Raw genomic sequence first — 27962 nt, forward strand, 5'->3', positions numbered from 1 at the left:
CAAACCATTGGAATGTTGCCAAGGCTTATGATTCATCCAGGAATCATGCTGAAACCGGAAACAGTCACCTGTTGGGAGTTTTGCATTACAATCACCTGTTGGAAGTTTGGGCTGGATGGCATTTGGGTATAACAGTATCTGATCTACCCGGCTGTCCGCAGTAATCCTGGGTACATGATGGAAGGACTACTGTTCCTGGGTTTTGTTGCAGTAATTTCAGAAGCTGTTCCTGTTGAATTTTACTCCCGGTAAGAAATATCACTGGATGTACTGCATAAATGTAGGAGTCGGAGAATTCTTACCACCACAAACACAATCTGAGATTTACATTTTTGTTTCCAAAGGGATAAAGTTTTACGCCTAAAGCCTGAAAATGAACAGCATCTGCAGTTCTTAAGGAATGTATCTCTTCCTGAGCAGGTATTATTTTGTATTTATATCTGAGATTAAAGAGAGTGGGGGTGAACTACAGAACTAATGGGGTCTTTCATGTGCATGCAGGTTGATTTCTGGAAGCCAGCTTGTGCAGAGCTGGTGACTACAAACAGTACTGTGGACATTAGGGTCCCTGCAGACTGGGTTGCCGAATTGCAAAGTGAGCTGGAGAAGATTGCATTGAAATTTGAGTCAGTTTCAGATACTTTTAAACATCCACCAAATACTATCATTGTTCGTTCCCCTCCTTATTTTCTGTCGGAACAATACAATGCTTTGTGTTCTGCAGGGTTTTAACTGAAGATTTGCAAATCTTGATTGAGAACCAGTTTGACCAAAGATCAACGCGAGATATCCACTACAATTATGAAACTTATCATAGCTGGGACGAGGTAACATTCATTTTATTTTTAGTAGTATTATTTCAAATTGTGTAAAACAGCGTTCCGGACTGTTAAGTTTAATTTAAACGAAACAGTAGAAAAACAGGTTCTTCAGCTGGCCGAGTCCATGCTGATCATCACAAATCAGTTCTATGTTGTGCCACTGTCTCTTCCATTTCCTACATACTAGGGGGAATATACAGAAACCAATTAACCTATAAACCTGCGTGTTTAATTTAGTTTAGTTTAGAGATACAGCGCGGAAACAAGCCCTTCGCCCCACCAAGTCCGCGCCAACCAGCGATCCCCGCACATTAACATTATCCTACACACACTCGGAACAATTTACAATTTTACCAAGCCAATCAACCTACAAACCTGTACGTCTTTGGAGTGCGAGAGGAAACCGGAGCACCCGGAGGAAACCCACGCAGTCACAGGCAGAACGTGCAAACTCTGCATGGGCAACACCCCAGGTTGGGATTGAACCTGGGTCTCTGGTGCTGTGAGGCGGCAGGTCTACCAGCTGCGCCACCATGCCGCCCCCTAAGAGAGAAGAGAGTGGACGTATGAGACATCTATTCAGCCTCATGAATCATTTGAACCATTTGATATAATCTGTTCGGGAGCTTCAATTACTGCCTCTGGTTAGAAATCTGTTCAACTGCCTAATTGTGAAAAGGACTTGCCAGACGAGGTATGGCCATTAGTAGGAAGTGCTGGAAAATATTTACACTGAATACCTTCCTGACCTCGTTAGTGGCTGTCAATAATCAAGTATTATTTTAGAAATTATATCTAATTATATGTCTGAGTGAAACAGTCTGAAGAAGGGTCCCCCGCCCATCCATTCCCTCCACAGATGCTGCCTGACACTTTGAGTTCGTCCAGCATTTTGTGTAATGCTCAAAAGTCCAGCACCTACAGCTACTTTTGTCTTAATGTTAACTATGGTTTATATAAATCACTGCATTTCCCTGTAAGTGACTCACGTGCCATCTATGCATACAATTCAACAACAAATAGAAGCATTTATATGGTGTCATTCACACCTTCACAAGCAATTCCATGTATGAAACTGGAACTTTAGGAATGTGGCAGCAAATTAATGTGCAGCAGATTATTATTACACCTCCCCTTAGGAAATATCCAAGTTATCAGTTCGGACATTTATCAATGGACAAAATTAACAAACTTTTGTTAAGATGCTAGTTTACAAAAAAAAAGACACAAAGTACTGGAGTACCTCAGCGGCCAGGCAACATGTAGAGGCGACATTCCAGGTTGGGACAGTTCTTGGGACTTTTTGAGATGGGGAGGGGGAAAGAAAGCTGGAAGAGAGGTAGAAGCGGGATAAAGCCTGGCGAGTGATATGTGGATACAGGTGAGGTGCTGGAGGAATTTAGCACTTTGTCCCATCTTCATCTCTTCCAGCTTTCTTCCCCACCGCTCCCCTCCCAATACAATAATTCTCGACCCAAGACGCCAGCTGTCCATAATCTCCAGAGATGCTGCTTTGGGCAGTTGAGTTACTCCATGACTTTGTCTCTTTTTTTCTGTAAACCAGCACCTGCAATTTAGGTTAAAGATGCAGCGCATAAACGGGGCCTTCGGCCCACCAAGTACGCATCAACCAGTGATCCCCGTACACTAGCACTATCCTACAGACTAGGGACAATTTACAATCTTTTACCAAAGACAATTAATCTACACAGCTCTACATCTTTGGAGTGTTACATAGAAACATAGAAATTAGGTGCAGGAGTAGGCCATTCGGCCCTTCAAGCCTGCACTGCCATTCAATATGATCATGGCTGATCATCCAACTCAGTATCCCGTACCTGCCTTCTCCCCTGATCCCTTTAGCCACAAGGGCCACATCTAACTCCCTCTTAAATATAGCCAATGAACTGGCCTCAACTACCTTCTGTGGCAGAGAATTCCATAGACTCACCACTCTCTGTGTGAAAAATGTTTTTCTCAACTCGGTCCTAAAAGATTTCCCCCTTATCCTTAAACTGTGATCCCTTGTTCTGGACTTCCCCAACATTGGGAACAATCTTCCTGCATCTAGCCTGTCCAACCCCCTAAGAATTTTGTAAGTTTCTATAAGATCCCCCCTCAATCTTCTAAATTCTAACAAGTACAAGCCAAGTCTATCCAGTCTTTCTTCATATGAAAGTCCTGACATCCCAGGAATCAGTCTGGTGAACCTTCTCTGAACTCCCTCTATGGCAAGAACGTCTTTCCTCAGATTAGGTGACCAATACTGTACGCAGTTTAAACCACACAATTTAAAACCGCCCGTGTAGCAGTGGCAAACCTGCCCGCCAGAATGCTGGTCCCCCACCTGTTAAGATGCAATCCGTCCCTTTTGTGTTGGAGGAAACCAGAGCACCCGGAGAAAACCCACGTGGTTACAGGGAGTACATACAAACTCTGTACAGACAGCACCCATAGTCAGGATTGAACCTAGGTCTCCGGCGTTATAAGGCGGTAACTCTACCCTGTCTGCTTGTGTCTGCTGGAGCAACTCGGCAGGTTGGGCCTCATCCATGGAGGGAAATGGACAGTCGACATTTCGAGTCAAGCCCTTCATCTGGACTGAAAAGGTATAAGGGAGATAGCCAGGATAAAGAGGTGAAGTGGGGAGGGGTGGGCCAAGAGCTGGCTAGAGATCGGTGAAATGTTGATTGGCAGTTTGGTGGGTGTTGGGAGGGGAAAGGTGGAAAAATCGACAGAGGCTTGGTGGGGATGTGTCAGGGGTTGTGGGGTGAAGGCAGGAGAATGGGGTTGAGAGAGAAAGATAGACCAGCCATGATTGAACGGTGGAGTAGAATTGATGGGCCGAATGGCTTATTTCTGCTCCTGCAACATGAACATATGAACAACAGAGGGCTGTAAGATCATGACATCCAATAAGAAATAAAGGGATGAATGGTGGTCCAGTGGGAATAGTGGCGTCAGAGGAGAAGGGAGGCAGTGGGAGCTGTGTGTAGGCAATGCACAGATATGGTAGGTGGGGGAGGAGAAGAGGAAACTAGGTCATATGGATGACTGGAAAGAGAAGGGGTTGCATGGAAAATCAATTCTTACAAATCCATACCGGCTATCTACTATTTCAGTCCAGATGAAGACCAAGGGGACTCACTCAGTGGGTACACTGAAGGCAAAGGTATTTGATGTTCTGGGGATCAAGGGATGTACTGACAATGGAATAAAGTAGTACTGAGGTAGAAGATCAGTGACAATCCCAATGAACGACACAAGGGCTAAATCATCTCCGCTTGACTCTTTGCCTCATGTTTAGTTTAGCTTAGCTTAGAGATACAGAATGGAAACGGGCCCTTTGGCCCACCGAACCCACGCCAGCCATCGATCACCCATTCACATCAATGTGCACAACTATAATAGTCTTGAATAGGAAGGGACTGCAGATGCCGGTTTACACTGTAGATAGACACAAAATGCTGGAAATGTCTAACTCAGTGGGTCAGACAGCATCTCTGGAGAAAAGGAGTGGGTGACATTTCGGGTCGAGACCCTTCTTCAGATGTAATGGACACCACATTTTCACAAATCCTTTTACTGTCAGGCTGACACATTTAAAATAATAAAATATATCCAGGGTAATGATAATTTTGTTTGATAATTGATTGTAGATTGAATCCTGGACTGCCAGAATAGCAGAGGAAAACCCAGACCTAGTTTCTCGGATGGAGATTGGAAAGACCTATGAGGGAAGAAGTATTTACCTGCTGTGGGTAAGATCATTTTTATTATCAGACGATATTTCTCTGAGGTGGAGGCTTCTGCTCGCTCGGTTCCATCCTGTTAATTTGTAGCCAAACCCCTGTGGTTTAATTTTAAAGATGGTGAGTTGAGTTTGAGTTTAGTTTATTGTCACGTGTACCGAGATTAGTGAAAAGCTTTTGTTGCATGCTAACCAGTCAGTGGAAAGAGTATACATTGATTACAATTGAGCCATCCCCAGTCTACAAATACATGATAAAGGGAATAACATGAATACAGTTTAGTGCGAGGTAAAGTCCAGTAAAGTCCGATCAGACAGAATTTGCGCCTGGTTCAAATCCAGACCTGCATTTTCTAAAATAAAAATGGAAATACTGGAGGAACAGCCAGTCACGCCACTGGGGGCCAGGCTGCTGCCCCTCCACTCTTCCCTCAGTTCTGAAAATGAGTGCCCAACCCAAAACATTAACTGGAATCAGAGTCATACAACATGGAAACGGGCCCATTGGCTCAACCCATCCATGCTGACCATCTAAGTTGTGGTCATACAGCACGGAAACACACCCTACAGCCCAACCTGCCCAGGCCGACCAACATGCCCCATCTACACAGGTCCCACCTGCCTGCGTTTGGCCCATGTCCCTCTAAACCTGTCCAATACATGTACCCATCCAAATGTTTTCGAAACGTTGTGATATTACCTGCCTCAACTATCTCCTCTGACAGCTCGTTCAATATACACACCACCCTTTGTGTAAAAAAGTTGCCCCTCAGGTTCCAATTAAATCTTTTCCCCCTCATCTTAAATCTATATCCTCTGTTTTTTGATTCCACTACTCTGGGTAAAAGACTATTCCGCTCATGATCTTATACACCTCAATAAGATCACTCCTCATCCTCCTGCGCTCCATGGAATAAAGCCCTAGCCTCCTCAACCTCTCTCTATAGCTCCCGCCCTTGAGTCCTGGCAACGTCCTCATAAATGTTCTTTGCACTCATTCCAGCATATTTCCTATAACATGGGAACACAATACTCTAAAAGTGGCCTCACCTATTTCTTGTTCAACTGCAACATGACCTCCCAACTTCTATACTCAATACTCTGTCTGATGAAGGCCAATGTGCCGAAAGCCTTCTTGATCATTGCTTACGCTTTCCACTTGTACTGCATGAATGGCTGAATTGATCCGCATTTATTATCGGATCTTGCTTCAGATTCAGGCATCTGCAGTTTTAATTGTTTTGCATTTTCCAAAAGCTCGAATGGATGCAATGATTTCACTTGATGACGCAGCCTTGCAATTAGACTGTATGTTCCAATCCTTTCTTAAAGGTCGGCAACAGAACAGGTGCAGAGAAGCCTGCCATCTTCATGGACTGTGGAATGCATGCCAGGGAGTGGATTTCCCCAGCCTTTTGCCAGTGGTTCCTGAAGGAGGTCAGTGGGGTTGTGGAGTTTTTATTTTGCATTTCTCATTCTTCTAGGCCTTGAGAAACATACCCAGGTTTAATTCAATGTGAATAGATGGTAGTTTGGCATGGTAGGGTTGCTGCCTTACAGCGCCAGAGACCCGGGTTTGATCCTGACTACGGGTGGTGTCTGTATGGAGTTTGTACGTTCTCCCCGTGACCACATGGGTTTTCCCCGGGTGCTCCAGTTTCCTCCCACACTCCAAAGGCGTACAGGTTTGTAGGCTAATTGGCTTTGGTAAAGATTGTAAATTGTACTTACTGTGTAGGATAGTGTTAATGTACGGGGATCGTTAGTCACCGCGGACTCGATGGGCGAAAGGGCCTGTTTGTAAACTAAACTAAGTTAGAGACAAGGAAATACATTTTACACATAAAAGACACAAACTGGGGTAACTCAGCGGGTCAGGCAGCATCTCTGAAGAACATGGAAAGCTGACATTTCGGGTCAGGTCCCCTCTTCAGACTAATTGTGGGGGGAGGGGGAAGCAGGGAGAGAGAGTTCATTATAAAGTATTTTATATGTTTTAGGTTGTTGGAAGCTACAATTCTATTCCCCTGATAACTACACTTTTCAATCAATTGGATTTCCTGGTTGTTCCTGTTGTAAATGTGGATGGTTACATCTACAGCTGGACTACGGTAAGCATTATTGTAAAGCATTGTATACATAGTTTCTGTTGCCTGGGCATTCACTTGGTTCTCCTGCTATCTACTCAGCCTAAATAATTTATCTGTCTGGTCTTAACTCAACCCGACCTTCCATTCCTACTCTGTTATAGTCCTGTTATCCTCCACACCAACCAAACACATTGTCCATTAAAACTCAACTTGCTATGCTCAATAGTTTATTCATCCATGTACAAGTATGGTACCCAGACGCAGAGTTCGCAGCTGGCTTATGTCACAATTCATGCAGTGAAAAGTATACCCTAAGGAAAATTGTGTATATCCGGCATCATCCAATTTAGTTTAGTTTAGAGGTACAGCATAGAAACAAGCCTTTCGGTCCAACCTTCGATCACCCGTTCATATTGGGTTTTAGTTATCCCAATTTCTCATCCATTCCCTTTACAGTTCAAAGTAGACAAAAATTGCTGGAGAAACTCAGCGAGTGAGGCAGCATCTATGGAGAGAAGGAATAAACGACGTTTTGGGTCAAGACCCTTCTTCAGACTTTACAGTTTAGGCAATTTATAGAGGCCCTTCAGCCCAACTTGTTCATGCTGACCAATAAACTCATCAAACTAGCCTACAACCCCTCCACTTCCCTCACTCCCCCCCATGCCTTGTTCCTCGCTTGTTTCTCCATACCCCCACCTGGATGTGCATCCACTTCTCCCTTTCTCCTTCCTCTGTTCCCCTTCCACCTACACCCCTTCCTCTGACTTCATAAATTCGGCAGATCAGGCAACATCGTAGGTTTAATTTTATTATTGTCATGTGTACAGCTGAAAGCTTTGTTTTGCACACTTTCCAAACCGAGCAGATATACCATACATAAATACAATCAAGTTCACCCAAACTCGAATAGATAGCGCAAAGGGGAAGGTACAGGGTGCAGAATATAGTTCTCAACATTGTAGAGCATCAGTTTCATAGACAAAGCCAAATGTCCGCAAAGGGGTAGAGGTATATTGAACAATACCCTAGCTGATGGAAGGACCGTTCAGCAGCCTGATAGCGGAAGGGAAGAAGCGGTTCCTGAGTCTGGTTGTGCGCACTTTCAAGCCTCTGTACCCTCCGCTGGACGGGAGCAGGGTGGAGAAAGAATGACCAGGGTGGGACAGGGACAAGTCTTTGATTATGTTGTCTACTTTTCTGAGGCAAAGTGAAGTGTAGATTGAGTTAATGGTGGGAAGTCTGATCTGCGTGATGGACTGGGCTACATCCAAAAGTCTGCAATTTCTTGTGGTCTTGGGAAGAGCTATTTCCAAACCATGCTGTGGTGGAACCCAACAGTGTGCTTTCTATGGTGCATCTCTGGGGAAGGAAATGGACCCTGAACCAGATTTCTGAATCAGTTTTCTGAAGGGTCTTTGACCTGAAATATCAACTCCATTTCTCTCTCCAAATATGCTGCCTGGCCTGCTGAGTGACCATGCTCTGCTTTTGCTTTAGATTGCTGAAACCTGTTTTTTCTTATGGCTTCAGTTTCCGGATGGAAAGAAGCTGTATCTCCAAATATACAATGGGAAGTCTGAAGCCTCAAAGGCTGGAGGCTTTCCCAGCCACTGACTCCAGGACCCCACATCCCATCTTCCCGAACATCACTGCCCGGAACCAAAGTGGGCTCGTTGCAACCCTTAACAACCCATTGACCATGGAACATAAAACAGCACAGCACAGGAATAGGCCCTTCAGTCCACAATCTCGGTGCCGAATATGATGTCATGTTAAACTAATCTCCTCTGCCAGTATGTGATCCATATCCATCATTCCTGCAATTCCGCGCACCTATCTAAAAGCCTCTTTCATGCCACTATCGTATCTGCCCCTATCTCTGTCCCTTGCAGCATGTTCCAGGCAAACACCAAACTCTGTGTCAACAAGCTTGCCCTGTACATCTACTTTAAACTTTGCTCCTTTCATCTTAATGCTACGCCTTTGACAATTCCAACCTGGAAAAAAGCTTGTGACCATCTACTCTATCTAAACCTCACGTAATTTTATATATAAAGTGAGATTGAGTTCTGATGTGACTTGGTTTAGATGTTTTATATACTCCTATCAGGTATCCCATCGGCCTCCTAAGCTGGAGAAACCAATCCACGTTTGTCCAACCTTTCCGTATAGCTAATGCCCTCTAATCCACAAATCGTTCTAGTAATCCTCTTTTACGCCCCCTCCAAAGCCTCCACATCCTTCTTGTAATAGGGTGATCGGAACTGCACACAAAACTCCAATGTGGCCTAACCAAACTCCTAGAAAGCTGCAGACGGAAACAGAGTGCTGGAATAACTCAGCGGGTCAGGCAGCATCTCTGGAGAAAAGGAATAGGTGACGTTTTGGGTCGACACCCTTCTTTAGCTCCTATAAAGTTGTAACATGACATCCTGACTTTAATATTCCATTCCCCGAAGAAGGCAAACATACTGAATACCTATTTTTACCACGCTACCTACTCATGTTGAAGAAAGAACTGCATTCCTTTGCTCCATTGATGCTGTCTCACCCGCTGAAATTCCCCAGCATTTTTTTCTACCTACTTATGTGGTGTCGTATTTTTGGACTTTAGTTTCTGATCCCACCTTGTCAGTGAACGTGGTCATTTCTGTACGTCCGTGACACTCCTATCTATGTAGCAAGCGATAGGGCCTTTGTTAATTCTCTGGCTTGTTTCCTATGCTCCATTCTCTGTAAACTGGTTCAGCTGTGTTTTGGCTGAGACATGGATATGTGATACATTGATATTTTGGGCGTAGTGAATACAATCGGGCTTAATTCAATTTCCCAACATTGTGGCACACATTTCACAGCAAAGATAAAGCTCAGAACAGGGGCCGCGGAGCATCTTTGAAAGTGGTGGGGGTGGGGGTGGGGGGGGGGGTGGGGGGGGGGGGGGGGCGGGGCGATCACTTATCACTGGCCGTGGGGGTACCTGGCGAGGGAGTGGAGAGACTGAGTGGAGGAAGGGTGTGGGAGGGGTTGACCCCCCTCCCATGGTAGGGACATTTTGAAATTTGATGTATTAAACTCATGTTTTAGTGCATTGTAGGTATGATTTCAATGTATTTTGTTTTAAGTATTTTTAAGATAATGTAGCTCCTACATGAGAGATAGGAGCAGGTGATTATTATATTTGTTATTGTTCGACCTCCAAAAACTGGAGGATAATAATACAGGCCATCCCCAACCACAAAAAGTGGGGGGATATATCGCCCATCCCCCCCCCCCCCCCCCCCCCCCCGGGATCGACGCCAGTGCCTTCCACGGCTTCTACTCAGTGCTTTCGCTCGTCTACTCAGCTACTTCCAGCAGCCACTGGTTGTCCTCCAGGATGCACCGAGCCGCAGCCTCGTCCAGGGCGAATTCTGCGCAGAGACTCTCACGGCAGCGGCGCAACGTTTCCGACGCCTCCGACGCCTCTTTCACTGAAGCTGCTCCATGGCCGGAGCTGCAGCGAGCGACTCACCAGCCCGACAAACACTCGCCAGCCCCAGCTCCCTGTCTGCATCTGCTTCCGCCGCTGCTTCTGCTTCCATCCCTCCCTCCGCCCGGCTCTCCAACACCCACGATCAGGTTGCTCAGAGCACAGAAGCGCCTCATACAATGCCGGAGACATTGAAACCTGCCTAGCCAAAAAAGTGGGGGGGGGGCTGCAGCCACCCCAGCCCCCCTGGTTCCGCGGACTATGCAGTAGGTATAAAATAACACCACCACCTCCAAGTCACACACACTGACTTGGAAACTCCATCATTGTTACTGATAGCGCAGCGGGACTGCTTTCACCAGGAGGGCTTCAGTAGTTCAAGAAGGAGGTACACCACCATCTCCCCAAAGACAATTACTAATGCACCATAAACACTAATAATTGGTGTCTCGGAGATGAAGGACAGATTATACACCATCAGTACAGAGGCTAGATCAATGCAACATTCATTGATATGTAGAAACAAGGAAGTAGAATTGCTGCTTTACATTAATTGATCAGTCTAAAGAAGGGTCCCAGGCTGAAGCTTCCAGAAGGCCGCAGCCCTTGGCTGAACGGAAGACCTGGCTTATTGCGGCTGCAAGAGGAAGCTGGTGAGGCAGTCCCCTGTTCGTTGGCCCTGGCGGACTGCAGGCCTGGGCGGGGGAGCCTGCCAAGCCGGCCCCTGAAGAGCAGGATGGAGCCAGCAACGACGGACGTGATGGGCGAGCAGCGGGGCCGGTAGGAGAGGAGAGGGAACTACCGCACCTGCTTCCATCCCTCCCTCCGCCTGGTCAGCTGCGGGAGGCATCCCCGGGGCACAAAGGTGGACGGGCGAGGACAGGAACGTGGCGTCCAAGGAATGAGATGACTGAAGGCCCACAACAGTCTGGGACTTGCCTGGAACAAGCACCGCTCATGAGAACCAAAGCGTGGATTTTGAAAGTGGTGCCAAAACATGGCGTCTCTTTCATGTGGGTTTAGTAGACTATTTCTGTACACTTACTAATCGTGTTTTAGGGGTACAGCAAGAAACTTTACAAGAACGTTCTCCACACAGGCTCAGGGGTACGGCAATACTCTACTGGACTGTTAATATGAAAAATAATTTCACTGCGTTCGCACTTCTCACATGTGATGATAAAAACACCATTGAACCATTGACCGGAAATATCACCTATCCATGTTCCGGGAATGTTGCCCAACCTGCCGAGTTACTCCAGTTCTTTGTGTTTTTATTAAGGATAAACAGAGTATGCTGGAAATACTCCGCAGGCCATGCTACTTCAGTTAATACATCTCACATTTTACGTTATTGTGTCAGATACCTTCTTCAGAATTTTGCATTTTATACCATATCCAGCTAGGTTGAATATTTTCAAATAGATTAGGGTGGCACCATGGCGCAGCAGTAGAGTTGCTGCCTTACAGCGCTGACAGCGCCAGAGACACAGGTTTGATCCCGACTATGGGTGCTGCTTGTATGGAATTTGTACATTCTCCCCGTGACCGTGTGGTTTTTCTCCGAGATCTTCGGTTTCCTCCCACTCTCCAAAGACGTGCAGGTTTGTAGGTTTGGTATAGATTGTAATTTGTCCGTAGTGTGTGTAGGATAGTGTTACTGTGCGGTGAACGCTGCTCAGTGCGTACTCGATGGGCCGAAGGGCCAGTTTCCACGCTGTATCTCTAAACTAAATTAAACTAATAAACTAAGATTCAAGATTTCTACAGCTTTTCTTTCTCGATTCTAGCCTATGAGAGGACTGTTCAGCTGCCTGAGTGATAATAGTGGGGTTAGGGAATATATTGTGGTGGGTGGGTGCCTGAGTGAGTAAGAGTAAGGAGGGAGTTGAAAGGATGGGTAATGTGTCAGCAGGTTCAGTTTATTCTACATTCCCTTGGTGCTAAGTCATGAGAATGGCTTCTGTTCATCTGTTGTGGTGTTGTAATATATTTTGCATTGTTGCTTGCATAGGCAAATGATGAGGGTACAGTTATCAACAGAACATCTTATTTAATAGATTGTGATTGTTGATAACTGGTACAACAATGTATGCTGTCATATCTCAGAATAGACAATTCTTAAAGGTACACTCACTGTTATATACACTCTAAAGGTGTCTTTAAGTGAAGCTTTTCTTTAACCTGGTTTTGCAGGTATTCAGCTTTCAAACTCCCTAATGAGTATATTCCCACTACTGGAGAACTACAAGACTTCACATTGCCCACCACATTAAACCATTGGGGGAAGCTGATGAGATGTTAGAGAGAGAAGAAATTGCTGGGAAATAAATTGGGGAGCTGGGACGGATGGGATTGACATGAGGGCCAGCATAGAGTCAATGGGCCAAACGGCTTTCTTCTGCGTCATAAAGAAATGTGAGCCTGGTGTCTTGAAAAGTGTTCCTTCCACCAATAACTCACAAGCTCTCACAATATCTCACAAGCGTGTTCAGTTCAGTTTCAGTTCACTTTAGTTTATTGTCACGTGTACCGATGTACAGTGAAAAGCTTTTGTTGCATGCTAACCAGCCAGCAGAGATACAATACCTGATTACAATTGGGCCATTCAGGGTGTACACGATACACGATAAGGGAATAATGTTTACTGCAAGGTAAAGCCAGTAATGTCTGACCAAAGATAGTCCAATAATAGTTCAGGATGTGATGAATGAACACAGTGGTTGAACCTGCCTGGAGCTGAGACTTATTCCTCCAATTAAAAGGAAGTACAAAGTCATGTGGCCCTTTCCATGAAGTGATGAGCTGTAATGAAATCAGTGTTTACATCATAATTCCGAGTCATGGCACTGTGTGGTTACAGCATATTTACATACTTCCTGTTTGAGATAGGAGCAGAATTAGGCTATTTAGCCCATTGAGTCTGCATTCCCATTCGATCATGGCTGAACTATTTTTCCCTCTCAACCCCATTCTCCTTCCTTCTACCTGTAACATTTGACGCTCTTACTAATCAAGAACCTATCAATCTCCGCTTTAAAAATGCCCAGACATGGCCTCCACTGTCGTCTGTGGCAATGATTCACCACCCTCAAGTAAACAAAATTCCTCCTCAGATCCATTCTAAAGGCACGTCCTTCTATTCTGAGGTTATGCCATCTTGTCCTAGACTCTCCCACTAGTGGAAACATCCTCTCCACATCAACTGCAAATAGGTATTTCATTATTCGATAGGTTTCAATAGGATTCCTCCTCATCCTTCTTAACTCCAGCGAGCACAGGCCCAGAGCCATCAACGATCCTCATAAATTAATCCCAAAACGGCTCCATATTGAGACAACGTCGGTGCCAAGAGAAAGCCCTCAAGGCGGATGGATCGATGACTCGGATCTGCTGGCAGAATCATGCAGAGCTCATTCACCTGCCACTCTGACTGTGCTGAAGTCAGAGACTCCAAGAATGACTTAAATCAGTGCGACTTAACATGGAAAATTCCCACTTCATTCCAATGTGGGAATAGAATGGCAGAAGACAAAGTTTCCTGGCACTTATGGTGGGAACTCTGCCCATGACCTCTGCCTGTCAGCACCATTTTGCTCAGTCAAGTGGCGCAGCGGTAGCATTGCTACCTTGCAGCGCCAGAGACCCGGGTTCAATCCTGACTACGGGTACTGTCTGTACGGAGTGTGTATGTTCTCCCTGTGAAGCGTGGGTTTTCACCGGGTGCTCTTGTTTCCCCCCATATTACAAAGAATTGCAAGTTTGTAGGCGTCGGTAAAATTGTCCCTATAAGTGTAGGATAGAAGTAGTGTATGGGAGATGGTTGGTCAGTACGGACTTGGTGGGCCAAAGGGCCTGTTTCCACGCTGTATCTTTAAACTAAACTGAACAAAATAGTCCCTGTTCCCTGTCAGAGAGCAGATCTGTTGGAGTTATATTTTTTAGATGGTTTTGTTTTTGAGATACAGCGCAGAAGCAGGCCCTTCGGTTCACCAAGCCCGCACCGACCAGCAATCCCGGCACATTAACATTACCCTACACACACGAGGGACAATTTACATTCCTACCAAGCCAATTAACCTACAAACCTGTATTCTGTGGAGTGTGGGAGGAAACCGAAGATCTCGGAGAAAACCCACGCGGTCGTGGAGAAAAGTATAAACTCCGTACAAACAGTATCCGTAGTCGGGATCGAACCCGGGTCTCTGGCGCTGTGAGCGCTGTAAGGCAGCAACTACTGCTGCGCTTCCGTGTCGTCCTAGTTGAATAGAGTTAATCACACTATCCTTTTTCTCAGAACATCATCAATTTCCATTGACGTATAATCCCTAACCTAGTAAAGCCTTCCAGGAGAATTCACAGGGGTGTGATTAGATGAAATTTAGCAGCAGGCTTCACAGGAAATGTTAGGGCAGGATGCCAACAAGCTTGCTGAGAGAGAAAGGCTTTAAAAATGAGTTTCGAGGCAGGGATAGTGGTGGCAGGGCAATAACCTCAGCAAAGCAATTCCAAAGCTCAGCGCACACTATTCCAGAGATTGGATATCAAATGATAATATGCCAAGTTGCTGCAACTATTAAATCATAATTATTGCACTGGAGTGAAATAGCAGAACATAATTAAATGTTTGCATAAATTGTACCTATGGTGTAATAACTGCCCGATATTTAATCCGACTGTGCCTGTGCATATTTGTGCGTAGCATCGATTTTGGAGGAAGACACGGTCCAATAACTCTAACAGTAGCTGTGTGGGAACTGACCCCAACCGAAACTTTGATGCCAAGTGGTGCAGTGAGTTAATGCTTTTTAACAGAGATCTGCCGTGTGAGGGGTGGGGAATTTAAATTAGGAATGTTCTAAATATTTGCCCTTGTGGAAAGCGATGATGGTTGGTGCCAAGGAACCATAGCATGTTCCTTCCTTTTGCTTCAGTCTTGACACTAATTGATGATCCAAACATGGTTTAGTTGAGTTCAGTTTAGTTGAGAGATACAGTGCGGTAACAGCCCATTTGGCCCACTGAGTCCAAACTGACCAGCGATCCCCGCACCTCAGCCCTATTCTAGGGACAAATTACAATTTTACCGAAGCCAATTAACCTACAAACCTGTACATTTTTGGAGTGTGGTAGGAAATCAGAGCACCCGGAGAAACCTCACGCAGGGAGAATGTACAAACTCCGTACAGATAGCATCCGTAGTCAGGATCGAACCCGGGTCTCTGGAGCCTCAAGGCAGCAACTCTACCGCTGCGACACCTTGCCACCCTGGATGGGTTGGACTCAGGTCATTTCAACATTTCAAGATTTCAAGGTCAGTTTATAGTCACATGTACCAATTAAGGGACAGTGAAATTTAAGTTAGCATACAGCCATATTAAGTGAAAAGCAAAAGCACACAACCACATAAAAGTAAATATAAACATCCATCACAGTGGATTCCACATTCCTCACTGATAGAAGGCAGTAAAGTTCAAACTTCTTCCTCTTCTTCTCCCACGGTCGGGGCAGTCAAACCATCCGCAGTCGGGGTGATCAAAGCCCCCGCAGCTGACGATCGAAGCCCCTGTCGGGGTGATCGAAAAGCTCGCGTCATGGCGGTTGAAACTCTCTCCGCGGCATGGAGCTCCCGAGTTGGCCTCTTCTTACCAGGGAACGTGGGGTTCACGATGTTCAAGTCCACAGGCCCGATGGTTGGTGCTTCGATCCCCGGCAAACGGATCGCAAGCTCTGTGATGTTAAAGTCCCGCAGACTCCTGCGGTTTGGAGCGCCGGGTCAGTCTCCATGAAAGACCGCCAACTCCACGATGTTAGGCCGCAGACGGGACGGAGATACGAAACGGAAAAAAAACGTATCTCCGTTGAGGTAAGAGATTGAAAAAAAGTTTCCCCTAACCCCCACCCCCCACGTAAAATAAACTAATGCCACTGTCCCACTTAGGAAACCTGAACGGAAACTTCTGGAGACTTTGCGGCCCACTTAAGGTTTCCGTGCGGTTCCCGGAGGTTTTTGTCAGTCTCCCTACCTGCTTCCACTACCTGCATCCTCCGGCAATCACCTGCAACCTCCGGGAACCGCACGGAAATCTTGGGTGGGGCGCAAAGTCTCCAGAGGTTTCCGTTCAGATTTCCTAAGTGGGACAGGGGCATTGGGAACACTAAAGCCTACTTCTTAACTCAAACTAAAATTACCAAAAAAGAAGAAAGGACAGACAGACTGTTGGCGAGGCAGCCACTGCTGGTGCAAGAAACATAGAAACATAGAAATAGGTGCAGGCGTAGGCCATTCGGCCCTTCGAGCCTGCACTGCCATTCAATATGATCATGGTTGATCATCCAACTCAGTATCCTGTACCTTCTACTATCACCTACCAAACTACCATCTAACAAACTACCATTCTTGAGTAAAGCACAAAGTGCTGGAATAACTCGGTGGGTCAGTCAGCTTCTGTGGATGGAATGTACAAGCAAAGTGTTTGGTCAGGACCTTCTTCAGACTCAAGAGTGTTTGGAGAGTTGTGTGCAGTTTAAATGTCAGAGACTAGGAACCATAGCTCGAAGGTGCGAGGGAAAAAAGTTTAAAGAAGATGTGTGCAGCAATTTTTTTCATGTAGGTGGGTGCCTGGGGTGGTGGTGGAAGCAATTACAATATTGGTCTTTAAGAAGCTTTCAGATAGGCACATCTCTTGAAGGAAGAAACCTTTGAAAAAACTTTTGAAGAAAGGACACCCTAAGTGAATCTCAACATATGGAGCTGGGAATAAGGGCATGGGATTTAATAGAAATGTATAGGAGTCTGAGGAAGAAGGGACTCGACCTGAAACGTCACCCATCCCTTCTCTCCAGAGATGCTGCCTGTCCCACTGAGTTACTCCAGCTTTTTGTGTCTATCTCTGGCATTTAGTAGAGTCAGGCTTTTCGCTGTGACCCACACTTTATTTAAAGTATAGATGATATTCCCGAGAAGAAGGAAGGAATTAAATATCCCAGTAGAGTTGCTGCCTCACATCTTCAACAATCTGAATACTAGTTTGACCTCTTGAGTTGTTTGTGTGGAGTTTGCATGATCTCTCTATGATTCAGTGAGTTTCCTTTGAGTGCTCCCGTTTCCTCTGGCATCTCCAAGATGTGCAGGCTGATAGGTTTATAGTTTAGTTTAGTTTAGTTTAATTTTGTCAAGTTGGTTTATTGTCATGCATACTGAGATACAGTGAAAAACGTGCGATCCAGTCAGCGGAAAGACGATACATGATTACAATCAGGCCATATCTGTACAGATAGAGGATAAAGGTCTGCTATAAATTCACCCTAGTGTATAGACAAGTGACAGAATCTCAGATGGGAATGTGGTGGGAATAAAATAGCGATTGGTGTAAATGGATACCTAATGGCCAGTGCAAACTAGATGGGCTGAAGAGCCTGCTTCCTACTATGTATGAATCTATGACTCTATAATGATGACTTATCTCACCCACAGCCTCGGGTGCCTCAAGAAATCCATGCTCAGCCGTTTACTGTGGATCGCATGCAGAATCCGAAAAAGAAGTCAAAGCTGTTGCAGACTTCATCCGTAACCATAGTTCGATCATCAAGGCATATCTCACCATCCACTCATTCTCACAGCTCCTCTTGTATCCATACTCCTATAACTTATCTCTTCCATTTCATCACAAAGAGCTGGTAAGTTACCGTCTGTTCCAAATGAATTAGTAACAAATTTAAGGCCTATATAGAAATTAATAGTTTATTTGAAAAACATGCCCGATTCATTAAGGCATCATTTAGAACCAAGACAAAAATAGTAAATGGTCAGCTCTGTAATTAGAACTAATTTTCTTTTGTCTGGGTTTTTTTTTAACTTCCCCTCATTGGCCTATCAATGAGGATTCAATAAAATATCAGTGTCAGATGAAACTTTACATATCAGATGATATCATATGATTTAAAGACAATAAAGTATCATCATCATCATCATCATCATCAATATCTTATCCCCATGACAATTCCCGCCACACCCTATCAGAGATTCCCTTTGTCCGATCCATCTCTCCCTCACACGATATGTGACTGAAAACAACTTTGTTTTTCTCTCATTCCCAGTTCTGGCAAAGAGCCTTTGAAATATTGACTCATTGCCATTGAAACATTGACTCTTTTCCCCTTTCCACAGATGCTGCCTGACTTCCGAGGGTTTCCAGCATTTTCTGGTTTTATTTCAGATGCTCGGTTATAGCCATTCTTTGATTTATTTAAAATATAGAACAAGGAGTCATAGTTTAAGACAAAAGGGGGGCCCCATCCACAATGGAGTAGAATGTTTCTCGCCCTACAGTTTGGAACTCAACGAGTGGTGGAAGAGAGACTTTGAATATTTTTTAAGTGTAGATAGATTCTTGATGTTGTGAAAGTTCATAAGTTATAGGAGCAGAATTAGGCCATTCAGCTCATCCAGTCTACTCTGCCATTCAATCATGCTGATCTCTCTTTCCCTCTCAACCCAATTCTCCAGTCTTCTCCCCAAAACCCTGACACCCTTACTAATCAAGAACCTGTCAACCTCCGCCTTAAAAATATCCATTGACTTGGCCTCCACAGCCATCTGTGGCAATGAATTCAAGAGATTCACTGACCTGTGACCATATAAATTCCTCGTCATCTCCTTTCCAAAGGTACGTCCTTTTATTCTGAGGCTGTGCCCTCTGGTCCTAGACTCTCCCGCTAGTGGAAACATTCTCTCCACATCCAGTTCATTGGAAAGAGGTGCAGTTGAGGAGTTGAAGTTACAATCAAATGTACTGATTAATTGCCTCTCTGTAAATTGCATCTAATATGTAGGGAAAGGGTGCAAAAGTGGAATAACATATAAACTAGTGTGAACTGATGGCTGGCACGGACTCGGTGGGCCGAACGGCCTGTTTCCATACTGTATCTCCAAACTAAACTAAACTAAACTAAACTAAACTAAACTATATATCTGTCTACATTTTGTCAGAGTTACCAAGTTGTCCCACCTGCCAGCTCTGTTACCACGACCATGCCAACCTTTCTTTTTAATACATATTCAATTTACATTTGAACCATCTTCAATGCAACTTAATCTAGATAATTAAATCACAATCACAATAATACTTTATTAGCCAAGTATGTTTTGCAACATACGAGGAATTTCATTTGCCAAGTCAGTCATACAAATAAAAATCAACGGAACACAAAAAAAACTTTTTAACATAAACATCCATCACAGTGACTCCCCCACATTCCTCACTGTGATGGAAGGCGAAAAAAAAGTTCAAATCGCTTTCCTTCATTGCTCTCCCGCGGTCAGGGGCCTCGAGCCTTCCGTTGACGGGACGATCTTGACTCCCGTAGCGGTAAAGTCTGCAGGCTGCGGTTGGAGTGATCCCAGGCAGCCCAGCCCAAGGTCAGTCCAAGGAGGCCTCCAGCTCCATCGATGGTAGGCTGCAGAGCCACCGGAAATACAACCCGGAAAACAATCACATCTCCCGCAAGGTAAGAAACTGAAAAAAAGTTTCCCCCGCCCCCCCACATAAATCAAATCGAAGACCATTTACACAAACTTTTAACACACACTAGAAATGAAAAAAAGACGAAAAAACATACAGACTGTTGGTGGGGCTGCCAATCATGCGGCACCCCTGGTGGTCTGTAAAGTTTTCTGAATACCAAAAGTTTGGCATACAATATCTGTAAAGTATTCTGAAAATAAAAAAATCATCTTCCACCACCATCCCTGGTAGTGTGTTCCATGCATATACCACTCTCTGCAAAAAGAAAATTGCCCAACACGTCTCCTTTAAACTTTGCTCCTTTCACATTCTAGCTAAGTCCTCTAATCTTTGACATATCCACTCTGGGGGAAAATTCTGACTGTCTCTACCTTATCTATGCCTCTCATAATGTTATATACTTAATTTCTCCTATGTGTTAATATCCTTCCTGAAGAGCAACCTTATTTGGTAAGCATTTGACCTGAGCTCTAATCAAAAGAAAATAGACAATAGACAATAGGTGCAGGAATAGGCCATTCGGCCCTTCAAGCCAGCACCGCCATTCAATATGATCATGGCTGATCATCCACAATCAGTACCCCGTTCCTGCCTTCTCGCCATATCCCCTGACTCCGCTATCATTAGAGCTCTAACAAACTCTCTCTTGAAAGCATCCAGAGAATTGGCCTCCACTGCCTTCTGAGGCAGAGAATTCCCCATATTCACAACTTTCTGGGTGAAAAAGTTGTTTCTCATCACCGTTCTAAATGGCCTTATTCTTAAACTGTGGCTCCTGGTTCTGGACTCCCCCAACATCGGGAACATGTTTCCTGCATGTCCAATCCCTTAATAATTTTACATGTTTCAATAAGATTCCCTCTCATCCTTCTATACATGCCCAGCCGCTCCAATCTGTCAACATATGACAGTCCCGCCATCCCGGGAATTAACCTCATGAACCTACGCTGCACTCCCTCAATAGCAAAAATGTCCTTCCTCAAATTTGGAGACCAAAACTGCACACAATACTTCTGGTGTGGTCTCACTAGGGCCCTGTACAACTGCTAGTGAGTACTAATTATTAGTATGTGTCCTGAGGAAGGGTCTAGGGCTTGAATTGTTCATTCTGTTTTTCATACCACATATGCTATTTGCCTTGTTGAGTGTTTCCAGCATTTTCTGTTTTTATTTCAGATTTCCAACATCAACTATTTTTTTAAATGTTCACCATCAAGTGTTTCCCAGAACTTAGTCACATTTTTGCTCACAGATTTTATTAACTCAAGGGTCTAATTTGCCTTGTATATTATTATCTTGTCCTGCTATATTGCTTGTTTCTACATTGGGGACGATCAGCCATGATCACAATGAATGGCGGTGCTGGCACGAAGGGTCGAATGACCTCCTCCTGCACCTATTTTCTATGTTTCTATGTTTCTATGCTGCCTTCATAGATTTGTGTATCTCTGATCCTGGAGATCTAGGAAAATGCCATAATTTTGTTTATATTGGGTTTTTTGTTTTGTTAATCCCCATCCAAACCTGCAACAATCTGTGAGCTGTCTCTTTGTAAACTGCAGTTGCTAGTTTACAAAGAAAAGACACACAAAATGCTGGAGTAACTCAGCAGGTCGGGCAGCACATCTGGAGAACATGGATGGGTGACATTTCATGGGGACCATTCTAGTTTAATTTAGTTTATTGTCATGTGTACCAAGGTGCAGTGAAAAGTTTTTTGTTGTGTGCTAGCCAGTCAGCGGAAAGACTATACATGACTATAATCGAGCCATCCATAGTGTACAGATACATGATAAAGGGAATAACCTTTAATGCAGGATAAAGTTCAATAAAGTCTGAATTAAAGATAGTCCGAATGTCTCTATTGAGGTAGATAGTAGCTCAGGATCCTTCTCTAGTTGTTGATGGGATTGTTCTGATAATATTCTTCAATCCGAAGAAAGGATGGGACCGAAACTTCACTATCCACGTTCTCCAGAGATGCTGCCAGACCCGCTGAGTTACTCCAGCACTCTTTGTCCTCAATCTGTGAGATGTTGCGTTAATTTAACCCACAGTTTGCCTTTGTTTCAATGGATGTTATTTCATGTTATTCTGATTGACACAACCACTGGAGTGATCATCGCACCAGACACATTCAGATCAAAAGTGAATGTTTAGATGCTGTGCAGGAGAGAGGTTCTCTTTCTGACCTGTATTGACAGATTCTAGGCACTATGGTGGAGCAAAGCCCAACCAGCTGAGAATGTAGAAAGAGACGGCACGGTGGTGCAACGGCAGAGTTGTTGCCTTACAGCGCAAGAGACCTAGGTTCGATCCGGACTATGGGTGCTGTCTGTATGGAATTTGTACATTCTCCCCTTGACAATGTGGGTTTTCTCCGGGTGCTCTGGTTTCCTCCCACACTCCAAAGACGTGCAGGTTTGTAGGTTAATTTGTAAAATGCCTGTTTCCTAGCCTGTTTCCGCACTGTATCTCTAAACTAAATGAAACTAAATCCACTCGTACATTTCAATTTGAAATTTCTGAAAATCACATTGTTTCTTGGTAATTTTATTTCAGGATGATCTAGCTCGGGATGCGGTTGAGAAATTACGACGCCTTTATGACACTAAATATATCTATGGCCCTGGAGCAAGCACAATATGTAAGCATCCCATTATTTGGGTCTGCAGAAAACATTCCATTAATAGGATTGGTGTTGTAGAGTTTTGCACTGAGTCTCATTTACAGCAGTAAATTAGGCAATGCCATGTTTCCTTACAAGTTTTAGGCAATGCAGCATGGAAATAGGCCCTTTGGCCCACTATGTCCACGCTGACCGTTAAGCATCTTGATGACATGGTGACACACTTAGTAGAGCAGTTGCCTCACAGTGCCAGAGACCCAGGTTCCAACGACCTCACGTGCTATTTGTCTCTCATTGTCAGATGCAGTGAAAAACTATCTAACCAAATCATACCATGCATGAGCACAATCAATTCCTAAACATGTATAACAGGTAGTGCAAAGATAAAAATAAACAGAGTGTTGAATATAGTGTTACAACATTTCTGTGCGGCAGCTAAAAAGTGCAGATTAAAAAAGTGCAAGAACAGCAATGAGTTAGATTGGGAAGACGGGACTAAACCCTTGGCTTATGAGAGGTCCATTCAGTGGTCAGGTTACAACGGGGAATAAGCTGTTTCTGAATTTGGCGTTACGTGCATTTAAGCTTTTGTATCGTCTGCCCGATGGGAGAAAGGAGAAGAGGGAATGACTGAAGTGTAAGTGGTCCTTGACTGTTGGCTGCTTTCCCAAGGCAACGTGAAATATAGACGGGTTTGGTGCAGGGAGGCTGCCTAATTCATCCACAATTCTCTGCAATTTCTAGCGGTCTTGGGCAGAGCAGTTGCCAAAACAAAGATAGACACAAAGTGCTGGAGTAACTCAATGGGTCAGGCAACACCTCTGGAGAAAAATGATGTGCGATGTTTTGGGTCAGATTCCATCTTTAGACCTTCTTCAGACCCCATACCTACTTTAACCTCATCCCCTCCGAATGTACAACCCTCGGCTCACTTTGATTTAATTTGTGCCCTCATTGCCAAATCAAGTTGTGATGCATCCCGATTGGATGCTTTCTATGTTGAAGTTTGTAGAGTCGTTGGAGAAATGAAGATGGAGAAGTGAAGAGTTTGAACAATGTAGGGTTTCCCCCACTTTCCTCCCACGGCCCAGAGACTTAACAATTGCTGGGTTGATTAGGCACCGTAAAGAGCCCCAAATATGTGGTTGAGTGGAAGAATCTGCATTCGGAATAAACTGAATCAGTGTTGGGCGGCACAGTGGTGCAGCAGTAGAGTTGCTGCGTCACAGCACCAGATACCTGGGTTCGATCCTGACTACCGATCTCCCTGTGACCCGTGGGTTTTCTCTGGGTGCTCCGGTTTCCTCCCACATTCCAAAGGCGTGCTCATTTGTAGGTTAGTTGGCTTCTGTAAATTATCCCTAGTGTGTAGGGTAAAACGAATGTACGGGTGATCATTGGTTGGTATGGCCTTGGTGGGCCGAAGGACCTGTTTTCATGCTGTATCTCTGAACTAAACTAAACTAAACTGTAGATTGGATGTAGATGGTCAGTGCAAACTCAGTGGGATCGAGGGCTTGTTTCCATGTTGTTTGTGAGTTATGTCTCCATAGCTCTCATCTATACTATTCCCATTATTCCCTCTTGCATTCCCATCAAGCTCTCTCCCTGATTCTTCTACCACCCATCACCAATGCTGGCCAATTGACCGACCAACTCCCTAATTTTTGGGAAGTGACTGGTCACTTGAGCCTCCCAGAGAGAAACACTTGCAGTCAGAGGAAGCACATGCAAACCTCCTACAGATAGAACCAGAGGTCAGGATCGAACCAGGGCTGCTGGAGATGTTAGTGAGTGGCACTAACTGCTGAGTCACCGTATAGCTAAGTACAGCCTTTATTTTGTTTCCAACCTCCAGGAATTGGGTAACTCTTGCTAAGTGGTTGGAAACAAATTCCACTGTGGTGTAATAGAAGAAACTTTATATCTCCCCATCTGTTGATTACTCACCCAAATTATACACCATGGAACAGTGTTGATACCATTGTCATCCCAATACGTTAATTAGGCCGGCTCATAACTTTGCTAACCCCTGCCTAGCCTTACATGGCAACCACTCAAAACACAAATTGCTGGAGGAACTCAGTGGGTTACACAGCAGCAGAGGAGGGAATGGGTTGATGAAGTTTCGCATCCGGATCCCTGAAGAAGGATTCTGACCCAAAACGTCACCTGTCCTTTTCCCTCCCCAGTTGTTGCCTGACTGCTGAGTTCATAAGTTCTAGGAGCAGAATTAGGCCATTCGGCCCATCAAGTCTACTCCACCATTCAATCATGGCTGATCTATCTTTCCCTCTCTACCCCCATTCTCCTGCCTTCTCCCCATAGGCAAGGCAAGGCAAGGCAAGGCAAGGCAACTTTATTTATATAGCACATTTCATACACGAGGCAGACTCAAAGTGCTTCACATAAAAACATGTCATACAATAAAATGAAATAATAAAATGAAATAAAATAGAACTAAAAGAAAAGAAAAGCAAAATTAAAAATGCATTATAAAAAGTGCAAAAGTTAAAAGTGCAATGTAGTTAAGATTTAGCTGAAAGCTAAAGTAAACATAAAAGTTTTCAGTCTTGTTTTAAAAGTGGTCAAAGTTGAGGCAAGTCTTAAATCTTCAGGAAGTTTATTCCAGCTATTTGTTGCATAATAACTAAATCCTGCTTTTCCATGTTTTGTATTTACTCTGGGAATCACTAACAGATTGGTTTCAGAAGATCTTAGCGGTCTAGAAGGCTTATATAGTGGAAGCATGTCAGTGATATACTTTGGTCCTAAACCATGTAGTGATTTATAGGTGAGCAGCAGGATTTTAAAATCAATTCTCTGACATACAGGGAGCCAATGTAAGGATTTAAGAATTGGTGTAATGTGTTCAAATTTTTTGGTCTTTGTTAGAACTCTAGCAACAGCGTTCTGAACAAGCTGTAGCTGCCTGACAGTTTTTTTCGGAAGACCTGTAAGGAGACAGTTGCAATAATCTAGCCTGCTAGTAATAAAGGCATGTACAAGTTTTTCTAAGTCTTGAGCTGACATGAGTCCTCTTAATCTTGCTACGTTTTTGAGGTGATAGTAGGCCGATTTTGTTACTGATTTGATGTGCCTCGAAATTTAAATCTGAATCCATAATGACCCCAAGATTTCTGGCTTTGTTTGAAGTTTTCAGGGACAGAGAGTGTAGGTGTTGGGTTACTTTAAGCCTTTCTTTTTTAGCACCAAAAACAATTATCTCTGTTTTGTCCTTATTTAGTTGGAGAAAATTTTAGCACATCCAGTCTTTGACTTGCTCAATGCACTGGCACAGCAGATCTATGGGGCGATAGTCATTTGGTAATAGCGCTACATAGATTTGAGTGTCATCGGCATAGCAGTGGTGGTCAATATTATTATTTCGCATGATTTGCCCTAGTGGGAGCATGTAGATGTTGAATAAAGAGGGCCCTAAGATCGAACCTTGCGGGACTCCACACGTCACGTTGGTTGGTTCTGATACAAAGTCACCAATGGAAACAAAATAGTTCCTATCTTGTAGATATGACCTGAACCAACTTAAGACTGTGCCTGAGAGCCCCACCCATTTTTCCAACCTGTCCAAAAGTATTGAGTGATCAACAGTGTCGAATGCAGCATTGAGGTCTAATAGCATTAATATTGAAACTTTGCCAGAGTCTGTGTTAAGACGGATGTCGTTTACAACTTTAATAAGGGCGGTCTCGGTGCTATGAAGAGGTCGAAATCCTGACTGGAAGTTGTCGTAGCAGCCAGTTGAAGCCAGGAAGTGATTAAGTTGCTGGAGGACAAGTTTCTCAATGATTTTACTTATGAAAGATAGGTTTGAAATTGGTCTATATTGTTAATAATAGAGGCATCTAGGCTCCGCTTTTTTAAAAGAGGTTTAATAACTGCAGTTTTCAAGGCTTTTGGGAAATTGCCTGATTGAAGAGAGCTGTTAACTATTTGCAGTATGTCTATTGCTAGGCAGTCAAAAACATTCTTAAAGAAGTTGGTAGGTAAAGCATCAAGGCAGCAGGTGGATGGCCTTAGTTGTGTCACCGTTTCCAAAAGAGTTTTAGAGTCTATGACATTAAAGCATGTCATCATTGCCACATTACCTTTGCCTAAATAGGGTGGTGATCCAACATTTTTATTTGAAGCGGTGATATTGATGGCACGTCTGATGCCTTCAATTTTTTCTGTATAAAATAATGCAAACTCATTGCATTTCTGCATGGAATGGAGTTCAGGTGGTATTTGTGTTGGGGGGTTGGTCAGTCTGTCAACAGTTGCAAATAGGGTTTTTGCCTTATTAGTGTTGTTGTTAATGATATTGGAGAAAAAAAAATGCATTAACCCCTGACACCCGTACTAATCAAGAATCTGTCAGTCTCCACCTTAAAAATATCCATTGACTTGCCCTCCACAGCCGTCTGTGGCAATGAATTCCACAGATTCACCACCCTCTGACTAAAGAAATTCCTTCTCATCTCCTTCTTAAAGGAACGTCATTTAATTCTGAGGCTATGACCTCTAGTCCTAGACTCTCCCACTAGGGGAAACATCCTACTGTGGCAATGAAATTTCTCCAGCACTTTGTGTTTCTCTCGGGATTCCAGCATCTGCAGTTTCTTGTAGGCTCCCAAGTATTTTTACCTGTTTAAGGGTAAGTTGACAGATTTAGAAACTATGTTGTACTAAAACAGCATCATTGTGTTTTCCCATCAGATCTTGCGTCTGGGGGTTCAGATGACTGGGCCTACGATCTTGGCATCAAATACTCATTTACCTTTGAACTCCGTGACACGGGCCTGTATGGCTTCCTATTGCCCGCGTCGCAGATCAAGCCAACATGTGAAGAGACCATGTTGGCAGTCTACCATATCACCCATTACGTTCTTGACAACCTATATTAAATTTTTTAAAGAAAGGGCAAAGTTAAAGATGGGTATTGGGTGACTTTAAAGCTTAGGTTTAGATTTAAAAGCAGTTTTGATTTTGCTGGAGGAAATGACTAATGCATCTTTGAAAAGTATCAAGGACACACTGGTTCAGTAGGATAACATTTGCCTTGGTTTAATTTTCCCTCTTGTACTCATCAGATCATAGAGTTCAGAAGAAAAACATTAGGCTCACAGTGTCTGTGCCAGCTCTTTGAATGAGTAATACAATTACCCTCAATTTTCTTTGACGCAAGCTGTTGTTATTAAGTGCTTGTCTAATTCCCTTGAAAATTGTTTGAATATTTCCTATCACCGCACATTCAGGCACCATGTCTGCATTATAATAACTTGGTTCTCCTCTGGTCTCTATCCTTTGTGGCTTCCTGCTGGTGGAACCAACGGCCCATCTAAGCTAGGCCCATTTGTCCACATTTACCTCTAATCCTTTCTGATATGTCCATATGTCTTGCACATAAGTGATAGGAGCAGAATCAGGCTGTTCGGGCCATCAAGTCTACCACCATACAATCATGGTTGATTGAGCTCTCCCCCCTAACTCCATTCTCCTGCCTTCTCCCCATAACATCTGATACCTGTATTAATCAAGAATCTATCTATCTCTGCCTTCAAAAATACCCACTGATGCCCTCCATAGGCTTCTGTGGCAAAGAATTCCACAGATTCACCATCTTCTGACTAAAGAAATTTCTCCTCATCTCCTTCCTAAAAGAATGTCCT

The 27962-nt window shown here is 44.1% G+C and overlaps 1 protein-coding gene across 1 annotated transcript; it reads left to right on the plus strand.

The window, feature by feature from the left end:
• Nucleotides 1-74: 74 nt before the first annotated feature.
• LOC116979930 (carboxypeptidase B-like) lies at nucleotides 75-27962 on the plus strand. The gene is made up of 11 exons (XM_033031879.1): nucleotides 75-248; nucleotides 345-420; nucleotides 502-626; nucleotides 725-827; nucleotides 4481-4582; nucleotides 5905-6009; nucleotides 6573-6683; nucleotides 14837-14927; nucleotides 17612-17814; nucleotides 22224-22308; nucleotides 27010-27962. The coding sequence occupies exons 1-11, from the start codon at nucleotides 175-177 to the stop codon at nucleotides 27195-27197; spliced, it is 1263 nt and encodes a 420-aa protein (XP_032887770.1). The 5' UTR covers nucleotides 75-174; the 3' UTR covers nucleotides 27198-27962.

The sequence above is a fragment of the Amblyraja radiata genome, chromosome 13 (genome assembly GCF_010909765.2).
Source record: "Amblyraja radiata isolate CabotCenter1 chromosome 13, sAmbRad1.1.pri, whole genome shotgun sequence".
Classification (NCBI taxonomy): Eukaryota; Metazoa; Chordata; class Chondrichthyes; order Rajiformes; family Rajidae; genus Amblyraja; species Amblyraja radiata.

Bases quoted from the DNA above. Each gene is read 5' to 3' on its own strand.
- LOC116979930 (XM_033031879.1), top strand. From the start codon at position 175: ATGATGGAAGGACTACTGTTCCTGGGTTTTGTTGCAGTAATTTCAGAA. The intron at 6,010-6,572 runs GTCAGTGGGGTT...TATATGTTTTAG, and splicing joins GCCAGTGGTTCCTGAAGGAG to GTTGTTGGAAGCTACAATTC. The intron at 17,815-22,223 runs GTAAGTTACCGT...ATTTTATTTCAG, and splicing joins CATTTCATCACAAAGAGCTG to GATGATCTAGCTCGGGATGC.